Source organism: Brassica napus, chromosome A7 (assembly GCF_020379485.1).
Source record: "Brassica napus cultivar Da-Ae chromosome A7, Da-Ae, whole genome shotgun sequence".
NCBI classification, from domain to species: Eukaryota; Viridiplantae; Streptophyta; class Magnoliopsida; order Brassicales; family Brassicaceae; genus Brassica; species Brassica napus.
The window spans coordinates 15,303,388-15,328,502 of record NC_063440.1 but is presented as its reverse complement, the minus strand read 5'-3'; the positions used below and the strand labels follow the sequence as shown (position 1 = coordinate 15,328,502).

Here is a 25,115-nt window from a genome sequence, read left to right as displayed (position 1 = left end):
ACTTTTCATTTACATTCATTCAGATATTTTGAGGGATTATTGTTGTGAGAGATATTTTCTCTACAACTTGGGCGATCATCAAGAGCTTGTTCTTGATCATCGAAGGCTAGATCGATTCAGGACTTTTCTGGATTGATTCTAGATTGTAATTCCTTGATAACTGAAATACTTGATTAAGAGCTTCAGCTTGTCAACCAAATGCTCTGAAATTTTGGTCTAGAACATGTAGGAGATTCTCTGTCTTTCTAAGTCAATCATGGACTCAAGACGCAGGAGCTCATGACCTTCTTTGATAGGTATTGGTGTTCTCAAGCTTCATCTCTCTTGTTGATCAACAACCGGCATTCTTGTATTCAAGTTTATTTATTTCATCAACGATGCTGACCAACGTGAACTTCCTAGAAGAACCAAGTAAGTCCACCATGCGTCTTCCATCAAATCTTCTTGACATTTTCACCATCTTAAATTTGATGCTCTATCAGATACATCATTAGTAGACTTTTTGCGACCTCATTTGTTACAATGTAAGTCTATGTTCATATCTTACCACTGAAAAGCTCCAGCAGAAATCATCGCAGATTGTGCGAACAAAGAGGGGGTATCCATTTTAACAGACAGATCAGTCCAAGACATGTGGTAACAATAACTGCAAATTTTGGTGAGTTTATCTGAGCTCATCTTCATTTTATCCCATGTTATATAACGACCTCGGAGAAAAAAAATGCATAACAACCTTTATAACTGAAACTTATCACGAGTATGTTCACAATTGCACTCCATCATCCACTTCACGAGATAATGTATATTCATCTCTTCTTTCTTAGAGCCTGATCCTCAGTTGCAATTAGTCTTCTCTTTCTATGAGCCCATTAGTAAATGTTTTCTCTCAAAATAAGAACCTTTTGTAGCCTTCCTGCAACACCTTAGTCTTCTTCCTGAATTACAAGAACCATGTACCTCAGATTATAGCATTGATGCTTGACGCAATACTACACTTGATTTCCTTTTCTTTTCTTTTGCAATCACACTCAGACCCTTGCACATTTCCTCTAGGCATGATTCATGCGTTGCTGTAGATGTTCCTAGAAATGTAGTTAGTGGTAAACAAGAGATTAAAGAAGTCCTGGATCGAAACTCTCAGCTTTATGCTATAAAATATGTGAGCAGTACAGTCCGAAAGTCAAAAGTAAAGGGCGATGGTTGTTTTGTTAATTTACCTTTTCTATTATAGTCATTAGCTAAATACCCTTGTTAAAAATAGATGGTTGGATCAGTACTGCAATACATTAACGTAGATTTGAACTAGCCTGTACATCCTATTTACAGAAAGGAGTAATGCATAAATTAGGATGTCATGTTCTGGAGACATGTATAAATACACAATAAATATGTACACCTAACTTTGTGAGAGAGAGAGATGAATTAAATAAGGAATAAGAAAACTAAAGTTTTAAAGCGAATATACGCACGCATAAGATGTGAGCCAAAGCGTTTAGTAATTAAAGATTAATACGTAAACGTAATCTCTTAAACCACATTCGGTTGGTGGAAGTTGAAATGACTTAAGACAATTTCACTCTCACAATTTATTTTATTTTTGGCTCTTCTTCACCTCCTTCCTATGCTCACATTCTACTCCAAGACTCAAACTCACATTTCAACAATCTCTTTAATAATAACGAACCATAAACTATGAAATGAAAAACAGGAATGAGGAAATGGGGAAAATGTATCAATAGGCAATATTCGATCTAGACATTGGGGAAAAAGGTTTAGCATGTGATAAAGAACAACTGTTTCACAGTGGCAGAGGGAGAAAATTATTTTACATGGGTCAAACTGGTAACAATTGTATTTTACATGGGTCAACAAGTTTAATTCTTTGGATTTTATGCAAGAAATACATGTAAATTTTTTTTTACAAAATTTCATATGGGTCATTTGACCCACATGCCACTGCTCTAGCTCCGCTACTGCTGTCTCATCAGACTCTTTTGTCTATGCATATGCGTATGTATATATTTATATGTTAGACTAAAACTGTGCTAACAATTATTCATAAGTCAGGCAATGGATCCTGACGCTCGTAGGTTTTATGGCATCTACGTTATGAATGACAAGTTGGTAACGTGATAAATGCTAATGGTGAATAGATTGAAAATAATCTCGAGCTTGCCAGTATGGGAGCAGCTCTCTGCCAATAATCATCCAATGAACCTCATATCCACTGTCATTACACAGTTGGTTTCATATTTAATCATGCAGATCATAAATGCACATAGATTCTCGATATCAAAATATGCGCAAAAACATGGCACACTAAGTTTTCTAGATAAATAAAGAAAACTAATGGACTGAACTATAGAGTAAAAATATGTCAGCCTTGTAAAATTCAAAATCAAAACTTTAAACAAACTTAAAAAAACCTAATCTTACTTGTTGCCACACAAAAAAAAATCTCAACTTAGGATCTAACCTATATCTCTTTTTTTTCTGTACATAGAATAACGTTAGATTATAAGTGAATTTCACTCCAATGTATTCTTCTAAATAAAGAAATTTTATACTTTTTCATTTATAATTAATATTATATCTTATTTTATAAATAGGATAAATATAACATTCTTCTACAAATAATAGAAAATATCTTTTATTTTATAAGAACACTTTGGAATGAAATTTACCTCTTTTTTAAAAAAGAGAATAAAATCCCTTATATACTAAACCGCAAGTTGCTTAGCGAATCAAAGAGTGACATGTGGATATGTATAAAAAAAAATAATGTCAATACAAAAGAAAATTTTGATTCCAAATTTTCTCAACATCCAATGACTAAATCCCTAAAAAAAATCAGATTATCAATACCCCGTTCAGAAAAACCATAAACACCACGTTCAAAAGTATTGATCATGATTCAAAATTGTTGTATCCCTTATATACTAAAGCGCAAGTCGCCTAACAAATCAAAATCTGACACATGTCATATGTTTTACAAATTTTAAAAACATAAATGCAAAAAAAAATACAAAACAGTTTCGTGTGCTTATCTCAACTAATCTTTTCTATAAAAAAAATAAAAGTTCCTAATATTCCTCACACTACACCATCATCTCACGATCTTTGGAAACGGTAATCTTTTGTTTAGATAAAAAATTAACTCACAGAGCTTTAACTCAAATTCATCTCTACTTGCTTAAATTCCTATATTCTTTGTAACAGCTTCTAACTCTCTGTCTAAAGTGTGAAATTGCAATTTTAAACAGATAGATTGAAAATTTTATTAACCGTATCCATAGTATCGAATGGTGGATCAATATCAACGAAATCTCTGGCAAACCCACGGTGGCACAACAGTAGGCTTCAAACGGGTAGGCCAATCGTACTCCAAAATTGGCTGATGAACGTTAGTAGTGTCCAGGTTATTAACTCTAAAAACACTCAAACTCTTCCTCCTCAAATCCTAAATTGCGTCATGTTGAAATTTTTTTTTCATCGACCTTTTCTTTTATAATCTACTGATAGCTTTTTTTATAAACATTTTGCTACATGCTGGGTGAAAGTGATAACGCAAGTAAACGAAGTCGATATCATTTTCAAAATAGATTAAACCAATTCTGGATTTGTTGGAAGTTCTTATTTTGTGTGGTAATGTGCACACAAAAAAAAGAGAAGGAGAATAATGTGCACACAAAAAAAAAGAGAAGGAGAATAATAGAGACTCGCCGTAAAGCACACGTACAAAATCTTTCAGAAATTTGAGAAGTGCCACAAGAAAAAATGATGATCATTAGAAGACAACAAATGGAGCTGGAGAAATTCAGGTGAGAGGAAAAATGAAAAAGACTCATATATCACCTACTAATCTGATCAGTGATCAGGTTGGTCTTCCTTATTTTTTTATTTATGTGTTTATTTTGTTTACTTTTGATCTATATATACTTTTTCACTTTTACTTTTCTTCTAAGCTTAACAAAATTTGTCTGATTTTTTTGGAAACAAAATGTCAAAGCATGTATAGCATTGAAAATGAAGAAATGTAAAAGTTATAGTGAAAGATAACAAAAGCATCCATAGGAAAAAAAAAGAGATAAACACGACAAAAGACACTAATAGAATTTATCTACAAAGTAAGGTTGATATGTTAATAGTACTTATGGAAAACACATGTTTTTCTTCAATTTGTGTTTCATATGTAATAAATTTTTATTTGGTTTTGAAAGAAGATCAATATTTTACTTTCAGGATTATATTAGGGCTCTTTATATTATGCAATTGTAAGTTATAAATATCAATTTTTTTTAAAAAAATGCAAATTAACATTGTTAAATTTATATCTACTATATTTAGTGTATATATACATACAAATAAATAATAGCCGTGCATAGCACGGGAGATATACTAGTCTTCCATATAAACTTATATCTATTAATTTTACTCTTTGTTTGATCTCCTTCTCTCCTACGTTATCTCATTCTTCTTCTCCATAGATTCATTTTTTAAAAGGAATTCATATTAAAAAGATAAAAGAAAAATTTACAGATTAAAAAGGAAGAAGAAAACATATACAGACACTACTCTTATCTTCTTCACTGTCAAACAAATCCACTTGTGGAAGAAAAGCTTACACTACTCTTATCTTCTTCACTGTCAAACAAATCCAACGAAGCGTTCTTAAGTTGAGACTATGCCAGTCTTTTTGAAAAAAAAATTATGCCACATTTTTCAGCAAAATGAAGCTTAGTTTCCTCGATCACTTATCAGCTCCCAACCACATGAGAAACCAAGCTAGTAATATATGTCAACAATTTCTAAAACCATAACGAATATATGCCTCTTCAAAACTCAAACATGCACAACTATATAATAAGACAGTACTTACCCTCATCGTTACCAACGTATAGCCATAAAACAGTTCTAAACATCAACCATAAGACACATGAACTACATGAGCAAAATTACCAATTAAAAGATTTTATATGTATTTAAGTTTGGTATTTTCGGACGTGTAAGTTTTTTTATCAAAGTTAACAAGTTCTTACCCATTTTTAAGAAAAGTATTCTGACAAAACTCTTTCAGTAATTTTGGTATTTCCAAAATTCTTTCAAGTAATCACATTTAATAAAGGAACACGTATTGCATCATGTATACGCAAACATCAATGTATCCCCACTTGTCTTTAAAATTCACCTTAAGCTTTTTAAGCTGTAGAAAAATTATTTAAAAGGTACTGTATTAAACTTCTCAAACAAAATTCAACGGTGATGTAGAACCCACTGAAAAATTCATAGCTGTCGTTTCCTCATCCATCATCATGTTCTCTTATATAATCCCCTTTTACAATCTACACTTCATTCTCAAGCATCTTACTCATTTCATTATTTTTTCTTAACCCCAAAAATAAACACACAAACAAAAAACATAATAATATGGATCTTCTCCTTCTCATATTATGCATCCTTGTCTCTTATCTTTTCTTCAAGATCTGGAAACTCAAAGACTCAAAAAAAGACAAAGATTGCTACATCTTAGACTATCAATGTCATAAACCATCAGACGATAGAATGGTGAGTACTCACTTCAGCGGAGAAATCATTCACCGAAATAAAAACCTCGGTTTAGAGGAATACAAGTTCCTTCTCAAAGCCATCGTGAGCTCAGGGATCGGTGAACAAACCTACGCTCCGAGACTCGTCTTCGAAGGCAGAGAAGAGCGTCCTACGTTGCAAGATGGGATCTCGGAGATGGAAGAGTTCTACGTAGACACCATCGGAAAACTCCTGGAGAGACAGCAAATCTCACCTAAAGAAGTCGACATCCTCGTAGTCAACGTCTCCATGCTCACCTCAATGCCTTCTTTACCGTCAAGAATTATAAACCATTACAAGATGAGGGAAGACATCAAAGTCTTCAACTTAACCGGGATGGGATGTAGCGCGAGTCTAATCTCTGTAGACATTGTCAAGAACATATTCAAAAGCTACCCAAACAAATTAGCTCTCGTTGCTACCTCCGAGTCTTTGAGCCCTAATTGGTATAGCGGAAACAACCGTTCGATGATTCTAGCCAACTGCTTGTTCCGGTCCGGTGGTGCTGCCATTCTCTTGACTAACAAACGTAGCTTGAGAGAGAAAGCAATGTTTAAGCTCAAGTGTTTGGTACGGACTCACCATGGAGCTAGAGAGGAGTCTTACAACTGCTGTATCCAGTCCGAGGACAAACAGGGTCGTGTAGGGTTTTACTTGGGGAAGAATCTACCAAAGGCAGCCACTCGCGCTTTGGTAGACAATTTGAAGGTTATAGCACCCAAGATTCTTCCTGTTACCGAGCTCTTGAGGTTCATGGTAAAGCTTTTCATCAAGAAAATCAAGATGCGTCAAAACCCTAGCAAGGGCTCCACGAATCTCCCACCGGGGACTCCTATAAAGGCAGGGATCAACTTCAAGACCGGGATTGAACATTTTTGCATTCATACCGGAGGAAAAGCTGTGATTGATGGGATCCAACATAGCTTGGATTTAACCGACTATGATATTGAACCGGCGAGGATGACTCTTTACAGGTTTGGGAATACCTCGGCTAGTAGTTTGTGGTATGTGTTGGCTTACATGGAGGCTAAGAAGAGACTGAAGAGAGGAGATAGGGTGTTTATGATAAGCTTTGGAGCTGGTTTTAAGTGTAATAGTTGCGTTTGGGAAGTTTTGAGAGACCTCACCACTGGAGAATCAAAAGGGAATGTGTGGAATCATTGCATTAATGATTATCCACCTAAATCGATTTCGAATCCTTTTACAAAGATGTATGGTTGGCTTCAAGATGAAGATCCTGATACTTTCAAGATCCCTGAGACTTTTAAGATCCCTGACGAGTATATGTAAAACGTTTCCACACAGAAACGCATACGCAAAAACAACACAAAGGTGACAATATTCTCTCTTTTTTTTTTCCCTTTAATTTGTGTTAATTTGAATGAGCTTGGAAAGGAATCAAAGGATATATGAGTGCATGTAACAGAAACTTTGGTTACGTATTGCTTGATATAATTTTTTTATAATTTGTTAATTTCACACTGTTAAAGAATTTCGGGGGAATGCACCTCCAATACGATGAGAATTTTTCTAATTTGTCATCCGATTGGAATGTTGTCCTCTTTTTCTTGCGTCAAAAGTCGTATCATTTTAATAAATTTTTGTATTATGTTCATTTTGCACTTTAATTTGTAATATTGTTTCGCATTTACTGAACTTTGTCAATGTAATTCATTCTACTCTTCCTTTTACGTGATTGTAAATTTTCAATTGTTTGGTTTGAAACTAATACAAGGAAATAAAGAGACTTCAGTATAGTTCTGAGTTATGATGTTCAAATTCCGAACATGTCTTGATCTACTTTTCTTTGTTAAAATAACATTAACATTTACGTGCGACATAAAATATTTTATTTTATAATTTCTATTCCTGAAACGATTTTTCGTGTCGAACTTGTATTTACAAAATATTCAAATATAAAAATTAGAAAATGAATTGAAAACGAGTTTGTTTGGTAGGCAAAACATTCAATGAGCATTTCATTTCACCCACCAGATCCCGGGCCCCAATTTTCTCCACAAAAAAATGACAAACAATCGCAATTATTAATAGAGATCCCTAATTAATACTAGCATTTGATTAGGTACGAATAATAAAGTTTACTCATGCCTCACGAGTAACATTCAATAAAGTAAACAAATGTCTCAATTAGGACCTATTTAGTTTAAACGTATCTAGTAAGAAAGAATCTTTACTAAATATCATTATCTCAGACTCTCCAAGGTTTTTTGATGCAGTAATTTTCAAACGGAGATGACCTAACTGAAAAAACTATTGTCGTTATAAGAGCATAGTCAAGAAAAAAGAAAAGAAAAAAAAATTGATAATGATATTTTTCCTCGTTAGAGACTAATATTCAAAGTCTACTTTGGATATGACCCCAAAAAACATAATTTTGATTTTTAAAATCTGAGGACCTGCCAGGTTTATATACTTTATTAGGAAAAACTTGATTATGGAGCAGGCATCTCTATTCTCTGTAACGAATTCAATATAGTTCCAGTTTTTTGCTATTATTACAAAAAAGAAAACGAGAGAAACCATAACTCGCATTTAAACCCATTGTTTCCAACGAGAAATCCTTGTTCTTCGGATGAAAACCCGGAAATTTAATTACTTTACATAAGTAATTTGTTATTAATTTTTCATCAGGATATGTTTTTATGTTGCTATTTTAAAATCAGTGTCTTCTGTATGTGAGCATAGTTGTAATATCTTATTTTGACAAGTTAAGTTTCTTTAAAACTACTACAACAAATGGTGGGAGATGAAATCGTTGATAGTATTGATTTATAGTATAATAATAATCGAGAAAATAAAAAAAAAGGAAAAACTAAAAGGGTAATAAATAGGGACAGGTAAGTGGACAGTAGAAAGGAAGCGGTCCAGGATCGAAATAAACCACTTGTGCTACCCATTCTTCTTTTAATTTTGCCAATCAACACAGCTGGACATTTATTAGTCACTCCCACTCAAGTCGATCCTCTATTATGTATCATTATGAGTTGTGGCGACCCAACATGATTCTATTTCTCTTTGGTTGAATAAATCCAACCAAAGACAATCGTGATGTAACATAAACTTACTTCCTGATTTCGAAATGTCCAAATCTAATTTATCACTGAATCACCTACCTTTCTTTTTCTAGATACATTCTTGCGTCAATGTATAAAAGGTGGCAGTAGAAAATGAGTTTTTCAGACGATTTCAAACGAGTGTGGATTAAGAGGGAGAATCAGCGATACAATAGATTTATTTATTTATAGCAACATCAGTCATATGCACTGCTTAAAGAGTTTTCAGTTTCGTCGTGCGTGTTGTTCTTTAGCAAAGATTTTAATTATTTAGGGATTTGCTAATTACAATTACAAAGTACTATATATATAGTGTTTCAAATTTAGGATCTATGAACCATACCAGCGATAAGTCTCTCATATAGTCGTACAACCACTCCGTAAGGTTTAAACAGATAAACTGCTTTAGGGTATATGAAGCCGGCCATACTTGTTGTATTATCTTTCTTAGTCGCGCTGAAGATAGTAGCATTATGATTATTCTGCGCTTGTGGCAAAATAAGCCACTTTAGTAAACGTTTAACATGAACTAGTTAAAGGTCAAGATCATGCAACATGAACTAATTATACTTGTTAGAGTTCTAAGCGAATATGTTTAATCAAACACATCCCAGTCCAGTTTAGCGATGAATATAGATCAGATCGAATCAAGAAAAGAACGCATAACAAAAAAGATGACGAATATAAACCAACATTTGTCATCGTTTAAGCATTTTTGTTGATTCTTGTAAAGACTTCCATGAAAAGTTGTTGATGCGTTTTTTCATATATATACATAACCATACATTGAGAAGAGCCACCCTTTAAGCAGCTTTTCTTATAGCTAATACTATGGTTAAGGACGATCTGTTTCAATCTTATATTGCGTCAGGTTTTCCTGCTTGGCTCAGGGATTTTTTTGTTTAAAATATTTTAAGCCTGGTTGCCAATTTGGATTATCTCTGATCCCACTTTGTATCTGGCTGTAAATTTGGATTATTTTGGATCCCTCTTTGTATTTGGATGTTATAATTTCTAATGAAATGCAAGTGTTTAAAAAAAAAAAGAAGAGACACTTTTTTTGTTTGAAGTGGCATACAATTTTTTTTTCCAACTAACTAAACAAGTTACCCGAGGATGGATATCTTTACTGGTAGAGTCTTCTCTTTGAGGGGTAGAGGTGCCAGGTTCGAGTTTTACCAGCTGCCAAGAAAGGATTAAACAACCGGTTTTTGTCTATGGCCTAAAGAGATCATAAAATTTGTCCCGAAACTTCTTACAATTTAAAAAACGAAACATGCTAAGTGGGCTGTCGAATGATTGGCCACCTAATCATAAACTAACATCCTCCACTCGCACATAAAAAGATCATAATACTCCTAGAAAATCTTAGAGATTACTGTCAAAATCATAGCATGTATGTCAGGATCGATTGCTTCAATTAACTGATTTAAACCCTAGAACGAATAAATATCTAATGCATAAACAGTCACAAGCACGAACACACATATTTTGTTGACTCTGAGTTTACCCTTTAGTGTGAGGGGAGCCACATTTCAGGGGAGAAAAATCAGGTCTCTTGTCGTCTCCATTGATTACCAAGAGCTACATTTGTATGGGTAACAACATAACTCTTACGGTCAGCTAACACCCTAACGTGAGCTTCTCAACTACAAGGAGAAAGGAAGAAGAAGATGAACAAGAGAAGAAGAGATACACAAGAGGAAAACTAGAAAAACTCAACACCAAGCTCTCTCTTTCTCACCAGTCACCATGTCTCTCTTTGGAGCAGTCTATAGCCCTATATATGGTATATTATATATATCACCTCAACAGAAACCCTACAAATTAGGTACAATGAAACCTCTCTTCTATTCAGAGTCTTTTCCCTTCTCCTTTTGTTTTGCGAAGCTAGACTTCACAAACGTATAAGCAAACTTTACTATACTCCACGCCAGACTTCACTATAGCTTTCTTGTTCTTGTAATCGTTTCTTCTTTAGTTCTAGTTTGGATCACAAGACAACAATCTCCACCTTGATCCAAGCTTGAAGCTACCTTTGAAGCTTGTACCTTTAAAACCTTTGAATCACATCACTAACTTTGGCACATAACATGCATAAGCAACCTTTATGCAACAACCACTTCAAAAACTTAAACTCTTGAATTTTGCATAATACGTCAATTCATCATGCTGTGAATAACGAAAAAACCTTCCTGAAACTTTGACAATTGCATTGTCCTTTCTTCATTGGTAAGCCAGTATTACACACATCCTTGTGGTAGTCTTATCATGCTTTGAACTTTCTGTGATATCTTCATAGCTTTCATCATGATATACCCACTCATAAGCTAACCATCAACCATGTTAGCTTTTTTCTTCTTGTAAACCTTCCTTCTTCAGTTCTAGATTCAAGTTGGATCACAAGATAACAACGTAAAACATATAGTAAGTGAATTGTGCCATCCCTGCAAGTACACATGCATTTTGGGAGATAAATTTTGCATCTGTTTCGAATACGTACCTGATACAACCTCATTTTCTTTTTCATTTAAGAATGTATCACTTTTCTTCAAACTTTTTTTTTGCTTTTTACATCATTTCTTAACACTCATATCGACAATATATATTTAAGACTTCTCTTGACTATATCCAAATTCCAGTTGAATAGTATAGTGGCTCGTTTGCAAAAATATATGTCAATATTGAAAATAGGTTTCTTTTTCATTGTCATGTTCATCTGGTCTAAACTAATTACTTTATTAAAATGTCCCATAAAACTTATTGTTCCATCACCATAAGAAATATTATAAAACAGCAAACATTAGCTCGTTTCTTCAAGAACATAGTTGAAGATCCAAGAGTAATTTTAAAACCAAAACTCGGTTTATAGGAACTCTGAATTAACAATGCGAACAATATATATGGTTAAAATGAAAATAATAACTTACTTCCTATATTGTCATAATATCACGTACATTTAGTATGACACACACATATCACGGTCTTTTTAGCATCTGGTTATGTAATTATTCATCTCTTCAGAGCATTCATGATTCTAGATCAATCATAACTGATATCTGATCGAATATAATACCGGCAATATTGATAAGCATTATGTAACAACCTCCCACTAGCACAAGCTCACCGTGTTTAATTTCAGAAAGAAATGAGGCCACTAGCACACAACCTCTTTTTTTTTTTCATTTAAGAATGTATCACTTTTCTTCAAACTCTTTTTGCTTTTTATATCATTTCTTAACACTCATATCGATAATATATATTTAGACTTTTCTTGACTATATCCAAATTCCAGTTGAATAGTATAGTGGCTGGTTTGCAAACATATATGTCAATATTGAAAATAGGTTTCTTTTTCATTGTCATGTTCATCTAGTCTAAACTAACTACTTTATTAAAATGTCCCATAAAACTTATTGTTCCATCACCATAAGAAATATTATAAAACAACAAACATTAGCTAGTTTCTTCAAGAACATAGTTGAAGATCCAAGAGTAATTTTAAAACCAAAACAAGGTTTACAGGAACTCTGAATTAACTATGCGAACAATATGGTTAAAATAAAAATAATAACTTACTTCCTATATTGTCATAATATCACGTACATTTAGTATGACACACACATATCACGGTCTTTTTAGCACCTGGTTATGTAATTATTCATCTCTTCAGAGCATTCATGATTCTCGATCAATCATAATTGATATCTGATCGAATATAATACCGGCGATATTGATAAGCATTATGTAACATACCGTGTCTAATTTCAGAAAGAAATGAGCCCCACAACCAAAATTTTACTCTCATCGACGACTCCCACAAACTTATTTTTTTCACCAGTTCTCCACCTAAATTAAATAATCCAGTCTAGACTGTCTAGTTACACAAAACTAATAAAATCAGTATAATCACGTTTCGTAATCTTAATAGCATTTTAAAAACTGCGGTAACCTACCCATAACCATTAAACCTGATCATGACCTGTCAACGTTAAACCTTATTTCTCACGTTTTTGAATTATATCTCCCTCGTCTCCTTCCTTCGACTTAATAGAGAGACGACGTTACAGAGAGAGCGAGAGATGATTGGATAGAGAGAGACATTTGAACAGAGAGCTGATCCCTTAAGCGTATCTATCTAGCGACGATGGCCACTGAAATAGAGAGCTGAGCACTTGAGCGTATGCAGACTTAAAAATATTCAAACTCCAATGAAAAAGCTCCTGCTTGGGCTCCTTTGCGTTATAAATACATGTTTGTGAGATATAAGAAAACTGTTTGTCTTTGAAAAAAAAATAGAACATAGCCTCTCTGGTACTGACACTTCTTAATAATATGCATCAGCATACACAGCAAAATGAACAATGTATAATTAGATATATATATACCTAGACATTATTTGAGAAGTGATTTACTTATGTGTTTTCACCACAATCATTCTAACAAATAAACGATGACATGTACTATTAAAAATGATAACATGGATCCTATGTAATTATGATTTGGTTTAACACAATTATGACATATAAAATTCAATTATAAAAATTCAAATATAAAAATAATAGATATATGGTATTTACTATAATTATAAAATTATATGCATCAGTATACACAACAAAAGGAACAATGTATATCTTTAAAGATATATATATATCTCATATACATTATCTGAGAAGTGATTTATTAAGGTGTTTTCACCACAATCATTCTAACAAATAAATGATGACATGTACTATTGAAAATGATAACATAGATCCTATGTAATTATGATTTGGCTTAACACAATTATGACATAAAGTTCGATTATAGAAATATAAAATAATAAATATATAGTGGTTACTATAATTATAAAATTATATGCATCAGTATACACAACAAAAGGAACAATGTATATCTTTAAAAAAAAAAATATATATATATATATATCATATATATTATCTGAGAAGTGATTTGTTTAGGTGTTTTCACCACAATCATTCTAACAAATAAATGATGACATGTACTATTAAAGATGATAACATAGATCCTATGTAATTATGATTCGGCTTAACACAATTATGACATAAAGTTCAATTATAGAAATATAAAATAATAAATATATAGTAGTTACTATAATTATAAAATTATATGCATTAGTATACACATCAAAAGGAAGAATGTTTATCTTTAAAATATATATATATTTCCTATACATTATTTGAAAAAAAGATTTGTTTAGGTGTTTTTACCACAATCATTCTAACAAATAAATATGACATGTACTATTAAGAATAATAACATGGATCTTATGTAATTATGATTTGGTTTAACACAACTATGACATAAAGTTCAATTAAAAATATTCAAATATAAAATAATAACTATATGGTAGTTACTATAATTATACTGATGCATATACAAACTTGACTATTCATATGAATAGTCAGATGACATAAATCATCTGTTGCGACTTGTAAGCCATATTGTAAGAATATTTTTAGCCATAAAACCTCTTTAACTAATGCTAAACGCGCAATGAACGTAGCCTCCATTGAGGATAAAGCTGTGCATGATAATAAACAAAAATCAGAAAGGCTAAATTAGAAAGTAGATTGGAAAATACAATATTCAATAACAGGAGCAAGATCTACTGCAATCGAATTATATATTACAACAAAAAGCTAAGGAGTTACTCTTTCTCTTAATATGTAAATGTGAGAAATAAAAGAATGAATGTATACGGCGATGGCGATAGCGATTTACTAGGGCTTCATGGATTTGCAAGGTTGGGATCCCGGAGATCAATGGTTACTACGGGGCAATTGGAAGGTTTTAAGGTACAATCAGAAGGCAGATCTACATCCCTATGACGTTTTCTTTGGTGGATGGAAGCTAAAAGGGGTCGACTCTCGAACGAATCTTTGGAGTTTAGGAAAGTTTCATCCGATAAGGCGAGGAGAATCAAAGGGATCTTCAATATCGTTCCGGTTAAGGGAGTTCCCTTCACGCATCCTCCAATCACGAGATCTCGCTCTCATTAAAGCGAGATCGCAAGTTCTAAGTGGTTCAAGGTTTAAGGGGCGTCGAATGGATATTATAGGATCGGCTTTACAAGGGAAATGGCGACACATGAGGCGATCTTGGCTTTTCAGGATCTCACGACGTTGGGATTCTGGGGCGGGAGGCACGGTTTGGTGGGGTCTAGTGGATTGGCAAAGAGTGTATCAGGGGAATGAAAAGGAATTGCTTTTGTTTCTGCAAGAGAACAAAAGGGAACTGCTTTTGTTTTGTTTTTTGGCTCATCGGGTGAGTCTCTTCACGGTTACTTTGCAGGTTTATTTGGGAAATTTAGGGATGCTTGGTTTGTATGGAGGTATATTCTGGAATTCGTGGGAAAGATGGATCAGAGACAGATACAACAATACCACTACTGCTTGTTTTTTTCTTAATATTATTTTGGTATGGAGTGTAAAAATAAACAGATCAGTTAGGGTGTTGGAGATGGTAGTAGAGGATATAATATTCTTGGTATCAAAGTGGTATGAACAAATGATAGATTTATTTGGATTCTCATATCTTGAAGTGAACTCCAGGGAGAAGCATTATACGTATACTAAGATGAGGCTTGGTGTGGGAGAGTTGATAATACAATTTAATATCATTGTCTGGTCAGGAAATTTTGTTGTTGTTAGTTTGAAATCTTTAAGCTTTAGTTTGAAAGCGGTTTCTCTTATTAGAGAGTCCTGGAGGTATTGGAGTTTATGGTTATTGAAATATAAATTGAACTTGGCTGGTTTAAATAATAAACATATGTGGCCGGAATGGATTCGTGGTGAGGTTTGGTTATGGATACAATGGTATACTAATTGGAATCAGCATGTGGGATTGCGACAATGTGAGCGAGGGTTTGGCAGGTGTGTGTGGAGGTGTAACATTGGTTGGTTTCTGGGTGGCATCACACCTAAGCCTTTCCGCTTAAAAATATATTTTTTTATATGAAAATACTAAGCTGGAATTGCAGAGGACTTGGAAGTCATTGGACCATAAGTTATTTACGGGAAATACGGCAAAAACATAAACCAGACTTTTTGTTTTTATCGGAAACGAAACAGGATTTTGAATTTGTTCAGAAATTTCAATCTCACTTTGGATACGATAGTCTGGTTACGGTGGATCCGAATGGGAGGAGTGGTGGTTTAGCTCTTTTTTATAACAATGAGTATCAAGTAAAGATTCTTTACTCTAGCAATAGAATGATTGATATTGAAGCAGTGAGCAATGGAAAACAAGTTTTCCTTACCTTTGTTTATGGAGATCCGGTTCAAGAGCTAAGAGAACATGTATGGGAAAGATTGACTAGGTATGGACTCGCAAGGTCTGATCCTTGGTTTGTAATTGGTGATCTAAATGAAATTACCGGGAATCATGAAAAGGATGGGGGACCTTTACGAAGTGCAACCTCTTTTATTCCTTTTAATAATATGATAAGGAACAGTGGTTTATTGGAATTCCCAGCTCGTGGTAACAAAATGTCATGGCAAGGACGGAGAGGTAAAGGGAAAGGAGCTTTTACAGTCAGATGCCGACTGGATAGAGCCTTGGCTAATGAGGAATGGCATACACTTTTCCCATACTCTTATACAGAATATTTGAGGCTGGTGGGCTCAGATCATCGACCTGTGGTAGCTTTTTTAGAAGATAAATTAACAAGAAGGAGAAGAGGACAGTTCAGGTTTGATAAGCGATGGATTGGCCAAGAGGGACTCATGGAATCAATTGTATCGGGTTGGACAGAAAATCAGGAAGGATCATCAGCAGATTTTATTACTAAGATTAATAATTGTCGGCATGAAATATCTTCATGGCGAAAAAACAACCAACCATATGGAAAAGACAAAATTCAGGATCTCCAAAAGGCACTGGAAGAAGTACAAACAGATGACAATAAAACACAAGAGGATATTATTGACATTTCCAAGAAATTACAAGAGGCCTATAAGGATGAGGAGGAATACTGGCATCAGAAGAGTAGGAATATGTGGCATTCATCTGGGGATCTTAATACTAAGTTTTATCATGCTTTGACAAAGCAACGTCGGATCCGAAATAAAATAGTGGGTCTCTATGATGAGGCGGGTAATTGGGTTACAGAAGAAAATGGTGTGGAAAAGGTGGTGGTAGATTATTTTGATGGTTTGTTTAGTTCAACTAACCCGGGGGAGTTTGATAGTTTTTTGGAGGAGATAGGACCATCAATTTCCCCACAGATGAATCTTATGCTACTGCGAGTAGCAACGGAGGAAGAAGTCCGTCAAGCTTTATTCATGATGCATCCAGAGAAGGCGCCAGGCCCAGATGGAATGACGGCTCTCTTCTTTCAGCACTCCTGGAATGTCATTAAAAAGGATGTGGTTGAGTTGGTAAATAATTTCTTGGTTACAGGAAATATGGATTCACGGTTGAACATAACTAATATCTGCATGATACCAAAAATAGAAAGACCTACAAGGATGACGGAACTGAGACCGATAAGTCTATGTAACGTTGGTTATAAGATTATCTCGAAAGTGTTGTGCCAAAGGTTGAAGAATTGTCTTCCCCATCTAATTTCAGAAACACAATCGGCTTTTGTGGCAGGAAGGTTAATATCGGATAATATTCTTATTGCACAGGAAATGTTCCATGGTTTACGAACCAACAAATCCTGTCAAAATAAGTTTATGGCAATTAAAACGGATATGAGTAAGGCATATGATCGGGTAGAGTGGGATTTTATCGAGGCTCTTCTTCAAAAAATGGGATTTGATTCTCATTGGGTTAAATTAATGCGAGGGTGTATATCTTCAGTTCAATATAGAGTTCTTCTTAATGGGCAACCGAGAGGCCTTATAATACCTCAGCGGGGATTACGTCAAGGAGATCCATTATCTCCTTATTTATTTATTATGTGTACTGAGGCTTTAATCACGAATATAAAAAAAGCGGAGCGGGAGAAACATTTAACTGGTATGAAGGTAGCAAGAGCGTGTCCACCAGTTTCTCATTTGCTATTTGCAGATGATAGTTTGTTCTTCTGTAAGGCAAACAAAGAAGAGTGTCAGACTATTCTTAGGATACTAAAGGAGTATGAGACTGTATCAGGACAACAAATCAACTTTCAGAAATCCTCAATTCAATTTGGACATAAAATTGAGGAATCCAATAGGCAAGAGTTGAGAGATATTTTGGGGATTCAGAACCTAGGAGGTATGGGTTCTTATTTAGGTTTGCCAGAAAGTTTAGGGGGATCTAAGGTTCAAGTGTTTGGTTTTGTACAAGATCGTCTGAATAATAGGGTGAATGGCTGGACTCTTCGATTTTTTACAAAAGGGGGAAAAGAGGTGATTATTAAGTCGGTTATCACGGCTCTGCCAAATCATGTGATGTCGGTGTATCGACTACCGAAAGCTATAGTGAAGAAGTTAACGAGTGCAGTAGCTCAGTTTTGGTGGAGCCCAGGAGGAAGTACAAGGGGTATGCATTGGAAATCATGGGATAAATTATGTGCCCATAAGGATCATGGTGGGCTAGGTTTCAAGGATTTGACGGATTTTAATACAGCAATGTTGGGAAAGCAGCTGTGGAGGCTGATTGAGAAGCCAAATTCTCTTTTCTCGCGAATCTTCAAAGGACGGTACTACAGGAATGCTTCACCCCTGGAACCGATTCGCTCATATTCCCCGTCGTATGGCTGGAGGAGTATTATCTCTGCTAGATCTCTGGTTTGTAAAGGACTAATTAAAAGGGTTGGAACAGGGTCATCTATCTCAGTATGGAATGATCCCTGGCTCCCATCCACTCGCCCGAGACCAGCAAACAAAAATTTTCACGATAGCTACCCGGACCTCACAGTGGATTCCCTCATTCATCAGGAATCCCGAACATGGAATTTACAGGCAATTAGGACTTTGGTGGAACCCAATGATGCAAAAATGATTGAAAGTCTTCCTCTGAGTAGAAATCTGTTGGATGATAGAAATGGATGGCATTTCACTGAAAATGGAAGATACACGGTACAATCAGGGTATCAAATTGAAAGGATATATCCTGATAAGGAGAAACAACCAGAATTTTATGGACCCAACGTGGATATTCTTAAGGCATTCTGCTGGAAAGTGAAGTGTCCTCCAAAGTTAAGGCATTTTCTATGGCAGTTGTTGACAGGTTGTATAGCAGTGACCAAAAATTTAAAATCACGTGGAATACAAGGAGATACAAGATGTGCAAGGTGTGGTGATCCGGAAGAATCAATAAATCATGTGTTTTTTGAATGTCCTCCGGCACGACAAGTGTGGGCACTATCTAAGATTCCATCGAACCCAAATATTTTCCCTTTGGGCTCGATATTTGCTAATATGGATCATCTGTTTTGGAGAGTTAATCCAAAAATGGAGGATCATCAGTTTGCATGGATTCTATGGTACATTTGGAAGGGTCGGAATAATAAAGTTTTTAGTAATATTGATGTTGACCCGAGAGAAACGCTAAACTTAGCTGAATTGGAATCAACACTTTGGGCGGAGGCACAAATTGTTAATGATTCCAGGATGGCCCCTGAAGCGCAGTTCAGAGTTAACTCACAGACTACAGGAAGATGGTGTTTCATTGACGGTTCTTGGAAAGACAAGGATTATTTCTCAGGACAAGGCTGGTTCAGCACGCTTCCGGAGTTTGAGGGTTTGTTAGGGGCAAGAAATGTAAGGGCAAGTCTTTCACCTCTTCATGCGGAGTTGGAGGCTCTAATTTGGGCAATGGAGTGTATGAAGAACTTACGACAGTACCGGGTCACGTTTGCAACGGATTGTTCTCAATTGGTGAAGATGGTTTCTGAACCAGAAGAATGGCCGGCATTTGAAAGCTACCTGGATGACATTAAGTTTTTGAGAAGAAGCTTTACCAACTCAGAGATTGTTCATGTTCCAAGGACGGAAAACATAAAGGCGGATCGCTTGGCACGTAGTGCTCGGACACAACCGTCTTTCGTCGTACACATGGATGCGGAGTTACCACATTGGTTTACAGAGTCTATATGAGTCTGTAAATTTTCTTGCTGTCAAAAAAAAAAAAAAAAAAAAAAAAAAAGAAATAAAAGAATCTGCTCTTTTATTTAAATAACCTTAAACGCACAATTTCATTTGCAGAACCTTTATTAAATAAATATAGTATAAATTGCTTATCTAAAAATTTTAAATATTAATTGATCTTATGGATTTCTTTCATATTACCAATAAGTTAAATAGGTTTATATATTTCCTTTGTAAAAATATCTGAATTTGTTAGCATGTTTGAGAATCTAATATTGATTGATAGTTGTTTAGATACATATAAATAGTTATTATAATCTACTAATTTAGAGTTATCATTTTATAAAATACATCCACGTATAAACGCATACACAAACTATTTGTATTTCATATAACCAAGCTATGAAGAATGAAATAGAAGAGAGGTTTGAAGATTGGAAAGGTAGAGAGGCAATCCCTGGCAAACATGGTGGGATCGGACCGGCAGCTATTGCTTGTGGTAAAAATAAGTAATCTGAAATGTTCTTTATTTGTAAGAAAGTAATATCTATATATGTATTTGTTGTGGTAACTGTAGTTGTAGAGGTGATGGAGAACATAGTGTTCGTTGCTAATGGATTCAATTTCGTTGAATACTTCATGAGTTCGATGCACTATTCACCAGCCACAGCAGCAAACATGGTCACTAACTTTATGGGAACAACGTTTTTGCTCACTCTTCTTGGTGGTTTTATTGCCGATTCTTTCCTCACTAATTTCACAACTTTCATCATCTTTTGTTGCTTAGAACTCATGGTAATTTAAACTTCATAAAGCTGCACCTAAACGGACCTGGCATTTACATAGTGTATTTAATATCAAAAAGAATATCACATTTTAACGCTACGGCTTACTCATCTTAATAGGGATTAATCTTGCTGACATTCCAATCTTATAGCCCGAAGCTCCAGCCTGAGAGTGATAAAACACCCTCAACTCTTCAAGCAACGATTCTTTTTACAGGACTTTATGCGATGGCTTTTGGTGCTGGCGGTATCAAAGCCTCGTTGCCCACCCATGGAGGCGATCAACTTGACAGGGGAAATCCAAGACTGATCTCAAGATTCTTTAATTGGTTTTACTTCTCTATATGTTGTGGATCCATCTTGGCAGTAACTATCGTGGTGTCAATCGAGGAGAGCAAAGGTTGGTTTTGGAGCTTTACTATCTCAGCCGGGACTCTAGCCCTTGCACTCTTTATTTTCATGGCAGGGTTACCGTTTTATCGATTCAAGTCTCCTACTGGAAGTTCATTGACAAGGATCACAAAAGTGATTGTTTCTGCTGCACGAAACCGAAATAAGTCTGCTTTGGATGAGGAGATGATGCAAAGTCTTATCTCTACAGACGAGGGCATTTCTCATAACAAGTTGAAGTAAGTGGTCTAACTCATTTGATTATTGTTTGTATTAAAAAAATATTTTATATTTACTTGAAGCTATTTTTTAGGTGTTTAGATAAAGCAATGTTGAACAAAAACATCTCAGCAATAGAAGTTGCGGAAACAAGAACATTTTTGGGTCTCCTACCAATCTTTTTTAGCACGATTGCTATGAACTGCTGCTTGGCACAACTATCGACCTTCTCGGTACAACAAGGCATGATCATGGACAGAAAACTCTTTGGTTCCTTCGAGATCCCCGTGCCTTCTCTAGTCGCTATTCCTCTACTCCTCGTGATTTTATCTGCACCTTTATATGACTATTTTGAAAAAAGAATCTCATTAGACATATCACCAAGCTTTAATTTATATCGCATCAGACTTGGCCTAGCTCTCTCATCTTTTTCGATGGTGATTGCAGCGATTGTGGAGACGACGAGGAAATATGTAGCGGTTCATTCCGACTTCAAAATATCTGTTTTATGGCTAATGGTTCAGTATCTCTTGCTAACTGTGGCTGATACGTTGGCATTTGGAGGGATGCTAGATTTCTTTTATAGAGAAGCTCCATCGAACATGAAGAGTATGAGCACGGCATTGGGCTGGTGTTCGACCGCATTTGGTTTCTTCCTTAGCACAGCTCTTGTGGAAGTTACCAATACCATCACAGGTTGGCTTGGCCATCAATGGCTTGGTGGAGAAGATCTCAACGAGACAAGTCTTGAATTGTTTTATGTGGTCCTTTTTGTTCTTAATACTCTTAATCTCCTTAACTATAACTTCTGGATGAAAGGATATTAAGCGAATAACGAAATAGTAAAGTATCAAATATGTATGAATTATGTCAAAAATGTCCATGAGATATAGTTCTAGTATTATCTAGTATGTTGTATTATTTTGATATGTCATCATCCAGATTCAACATGAATATCATAAATATTGTTGACAAATTAAATGAATTTTGAAAATATTTATTCATAAAATACTGAGTTTCACAAAGAAGCTTTGAATTATTATTTTACTGCAAAAAATAAATTATGTATACTGGGAATCAGTTGCATGTTATGCATCACATTCTTTAAACCTTTTACTTTTAGGGTTGACATAGTTGGCAATTGGCATAATCACCATTATACGTACAGCGGAATTGGTTTGGTGTATATATATCTGTTCTGTGAAACGAAACAAAAAACAATTGTGCAAGGAAACGAGTAACGGTCTTATAGTGACGCATAAAATCACATGAGAAATGCTCTGATTCCGTAGCTACACCAACTTATGTCTTCATCTTCATTGTTGCAGTTTTTTTTTTCTTTTTTTTAGTGAAACTTTTTATTTATTGATTTTGAACCCTAAACGGCAACCAAAACAGTAACCTCCGGCTGGGATTAAAGACAAATAGTGGCTAAGTGGAAGGGAAAAAGTAGGTGACATCTGACTTTCCTCTAGTCCGAAATTATTAGCTCTACATGTGGCCACGCGGATATGGGTCCATGCTTACGGCCCATTTGAGTACCCGGAAGAGGATCCATCCGTAGGTTGCACCTTCTACCCGGGAGTTAGGTCTGTGTTTTTAATAGATCAGGGTTTAACCCTTTAAAAAAAAAAGTAGGTGACATCGGGGAGGAAGAGAGAACACCTGTGGACGTGAGCATAAAAACAGAGCCATCGCCGGAAGAAGAGTTGAGCGCCGGGTTGTCCAGATCTGGCACATAGAGCCCCTGGAAATAGGATAATAATCCTATCTACCGGATCTGGTCTTTCTCGTTGAAGTCTGACCCACGGCCAATTGCCTACAGCCATAGAAATAGCTGACCGCCGCCTTCCACATCTGGACCAGCTATTTAGCCGCATTTGCCAGCTCCACTCTCAGAGTTCGGTATTGCTTTTATTCATGCACATGTTCAATATGTCTAGTCTACCACAATGGACCAAAGTAAATTAGACCTTGAAGATAGTAAATATATTACTAATATAAGCGGAGAACGTACCACTGTATCAATCACGGACTTGTTCACATTCTTCAAGAAGATGGCATGAGCCTGTAAATATTAAAACCACACCACAAAAGAAGAGATGGGTATTGCATGCTTTTGTTAGGTTGCAGATAAATTTTATATTAAACATGCAAGTTAGAGATGGCAAAATGTCGACAAATGCCTTAACAGGACCTCAGATGGATACAATAGAAGACTCAATGAGACAACCGTAAGCTTCCCATGGAGCAATCAAGTAAGGATGATAATCGTTAGCTCAGTGACCAGCTAGGACATGCTAAAATAAATTGCAATTACATATATGATATTTAGCAGTACATAAATGTGAATACAATCTATATATTTTACAAAACTGATTGTTTTACTGAATTATAAACCATATATTTGAAATTTCAATCCAATAAGGTGAGAAACCTTTTTATTAGCACCCACTTGGTCAATCAAATCTGGATTCATAAAATCCCAACATTTGTTTCTATACGTGTCACGAACATCTTCACATGAATTGTAGCAGTCAGGCTTTTGTCCTGCAAGGAAAAACAACATACGTCACATGAAAGCTAGGAAAGAAAGATTGAAAACAAGCCATCAATTATTCTGAAATGAAACTCTTCCCCTCAAACTGTTGTGGTTGCTTCACTGTGAAAATGAATCTCTGTGGGTATCTTGGATGAAAAGAAACAGGCTAAAAGGTGCAAGCTTTTGGAGCTTTGGTGAGAAGAAGCACCAGTCTTGGATTTGGAAATCCATCCTTCGCATCCGGCCCTTAGCTGAACAATTTTTAATTAAGATGCGAAGTGAGAAATGGTATTTCGGCCAGCTTCTGGTATGATCATTGGCTGCCACTAGGTCCTCTGATCAGGTTCTTTGGTTATAATGGGCCTCAGTATCTCCGTATACCGCTGAATGCAACAATCAGAGAGAGAGAGAGAGAGAGCTGTCCAAGCAATGGCTGGCTTATCCGTCCTGCCAGATCGCCTAAAGCGGAGCATCTTCAGGTGCTCTGTTCAGTGCCGCTACCAGCTCAATCTGGATCTCCTGACATTTATAAATGGTTCGTAAATTAAGTCAGCTTGTCTAAGTTTCACACCAGCTTTACATGGGAAGCTATCAGGCATAGAGGAGAGAAAGTTGATTGGGTTTCTCTTGTCTGGTTTAAAGGTCATACTCCAAAGCACGCCTTTCATATGTGGGTTACTCAACAGGATAGGTTGCCTACTCGCGCACGGCTTGCTACTTGGGACCCATGTATTGATGCATCTTGCCTTCTTTGTGATGGATGTGCTGAGACAAGAGACCATTTATTTCTGAGATGCAGCTTCAGTGAACAAGTCTGGCACCTTGTGACCAAACGTCTAAGCTACCGGCCTACTCTGTTCCATACTTGGACAGCCTTTGGTGACTGGCTTAGTTCATCAGACTCCACATGCCCTACAACGCTCCGTTGGCTTGCTGCTCAAGCAACAATCTACCAGCTCTCGGCAGAACGCATTAATAACCATCTTCACAACACAACCTCTTCTACGCCTCAAAAGATCCTCAATGACCTAGACAGGCTAATACGTAACTCAATCCTTGCAAGGAAAAAGCGAAGGAAATTCAGAGGTCTCATGCAAGTTTGGCTAAAGCATTTTTGAAATGTTAATTGGTGATGTATAATACCAATTTCAAAGTTTTTTTGGTGTTTTTAACTTTTTATGGCATCGTTTGGCTTTATTGCATAACTTTTTGTTTGTACAAATTAGCTTCATTTTAATGAAATTCACATATTTATCAACAAAAAAAAAAGACTATTATGAAATGATAAGTTACTCATACCATAAAAGAATGTCTCATACCAAAAAAAAAATTATGTTTATGCTAAGCAATGAAGATCCACTAGTTTATGCAGTTATCTATTCTGTCCTTGTTCAGCGTGGTCTGCATCGCACAATGTAACAGTAAGGACAGTCCATATGAAATTACATGGTTTAACGAATGGACTAAGTAAAAGATG

General features: G+C 35.5%; 4 protein-coding genes across 4 annotated transcripts; all 4 read left to right on the top strand.

Moving 5' to 3' along the window:
* The first annotated feature begins 5,237 nt into the window (after nucleotides 1-5,237).
* Nucleotides 5,238-7,315, top strand: LOC106352610 (3-ketoacyl-CoA synthase 12-like). Its single transcript, XM_048736881.1, has one exon. It carries the CDS (start codon nucleotides 5,428-5,430, stop codon nucleotides 6,874-6,876), a length of 1,449 nt encoding a protein of 482 aa, XP_048592838.1. The 5' UTR covers nucleotides 5,238-5,427; the 3' UTR covers nucleotides 6,877-7,315.
* A 7,053-nt stretch (nucleotides 7,316-14,368) lies between these two features.
* Nucleotides 14,369-18,459, top strand: LOC125576144. The gene is made up of 5 exons (XM_048735533.1): nucleotides 14,369-14,476; nucleotides 14,532-14,945; nucleotides 15,752-17,059; nucleotides 17,720-18,312; nucleotides 18,435-18,459. Exons 1-5 carry the CDS (start codon nucleotides 14,369-14,371, stop codon nucleotides 18,457-18,459), a joined length of 2,448 nt encoding a protein of 815 aa, XP_048591490.1.
* A 1,416-nt stretch (nucleotides 18,460-19,875) lies between these two features.
* LOC106355436 (protein NRT1/ PTR FAMILY 4.2-like) lies at nucleotides 19,876-24,958 on the top strand. The gene is made up of 4 exons (XM_013795384.3): nucleotides 19,876-20,201; nucleotides 20,280-20,497; nucleotides 20,608-21,116; nucleotides 21,191-24,958. The coding sequence occupies exons 1-4, from the start codon at nucleotides 20,105-20,107 to the stop codon at nucleotides 21,921-21,923; spliced, it is 1,557 nt and encodes a 518-aa protein (XP_013650838.2). The 5' UTR covers nucleotides 19,876-20,104; the 3' UTR covers nucleotides 21,924-24,958.
* LOC106355435 lies at nucleotides 24,068-24,756 on the top strand. The gene is made up of 2 exons (XM_013795383.1): nucleotides 24,068-24,117; nucleotides 24,213-24,756. The coding sequence occupies exons 1-2, from the start codon at nucleotides 24,068-24,070 to the stop codon at nucleotides 24,754-24,756; spliced, it is 594 nt and encodes a 197-aa protein (XP_013650837.1).
* Nucleotides 24,959-25,115: the final 157 nt, after the last annotated feature.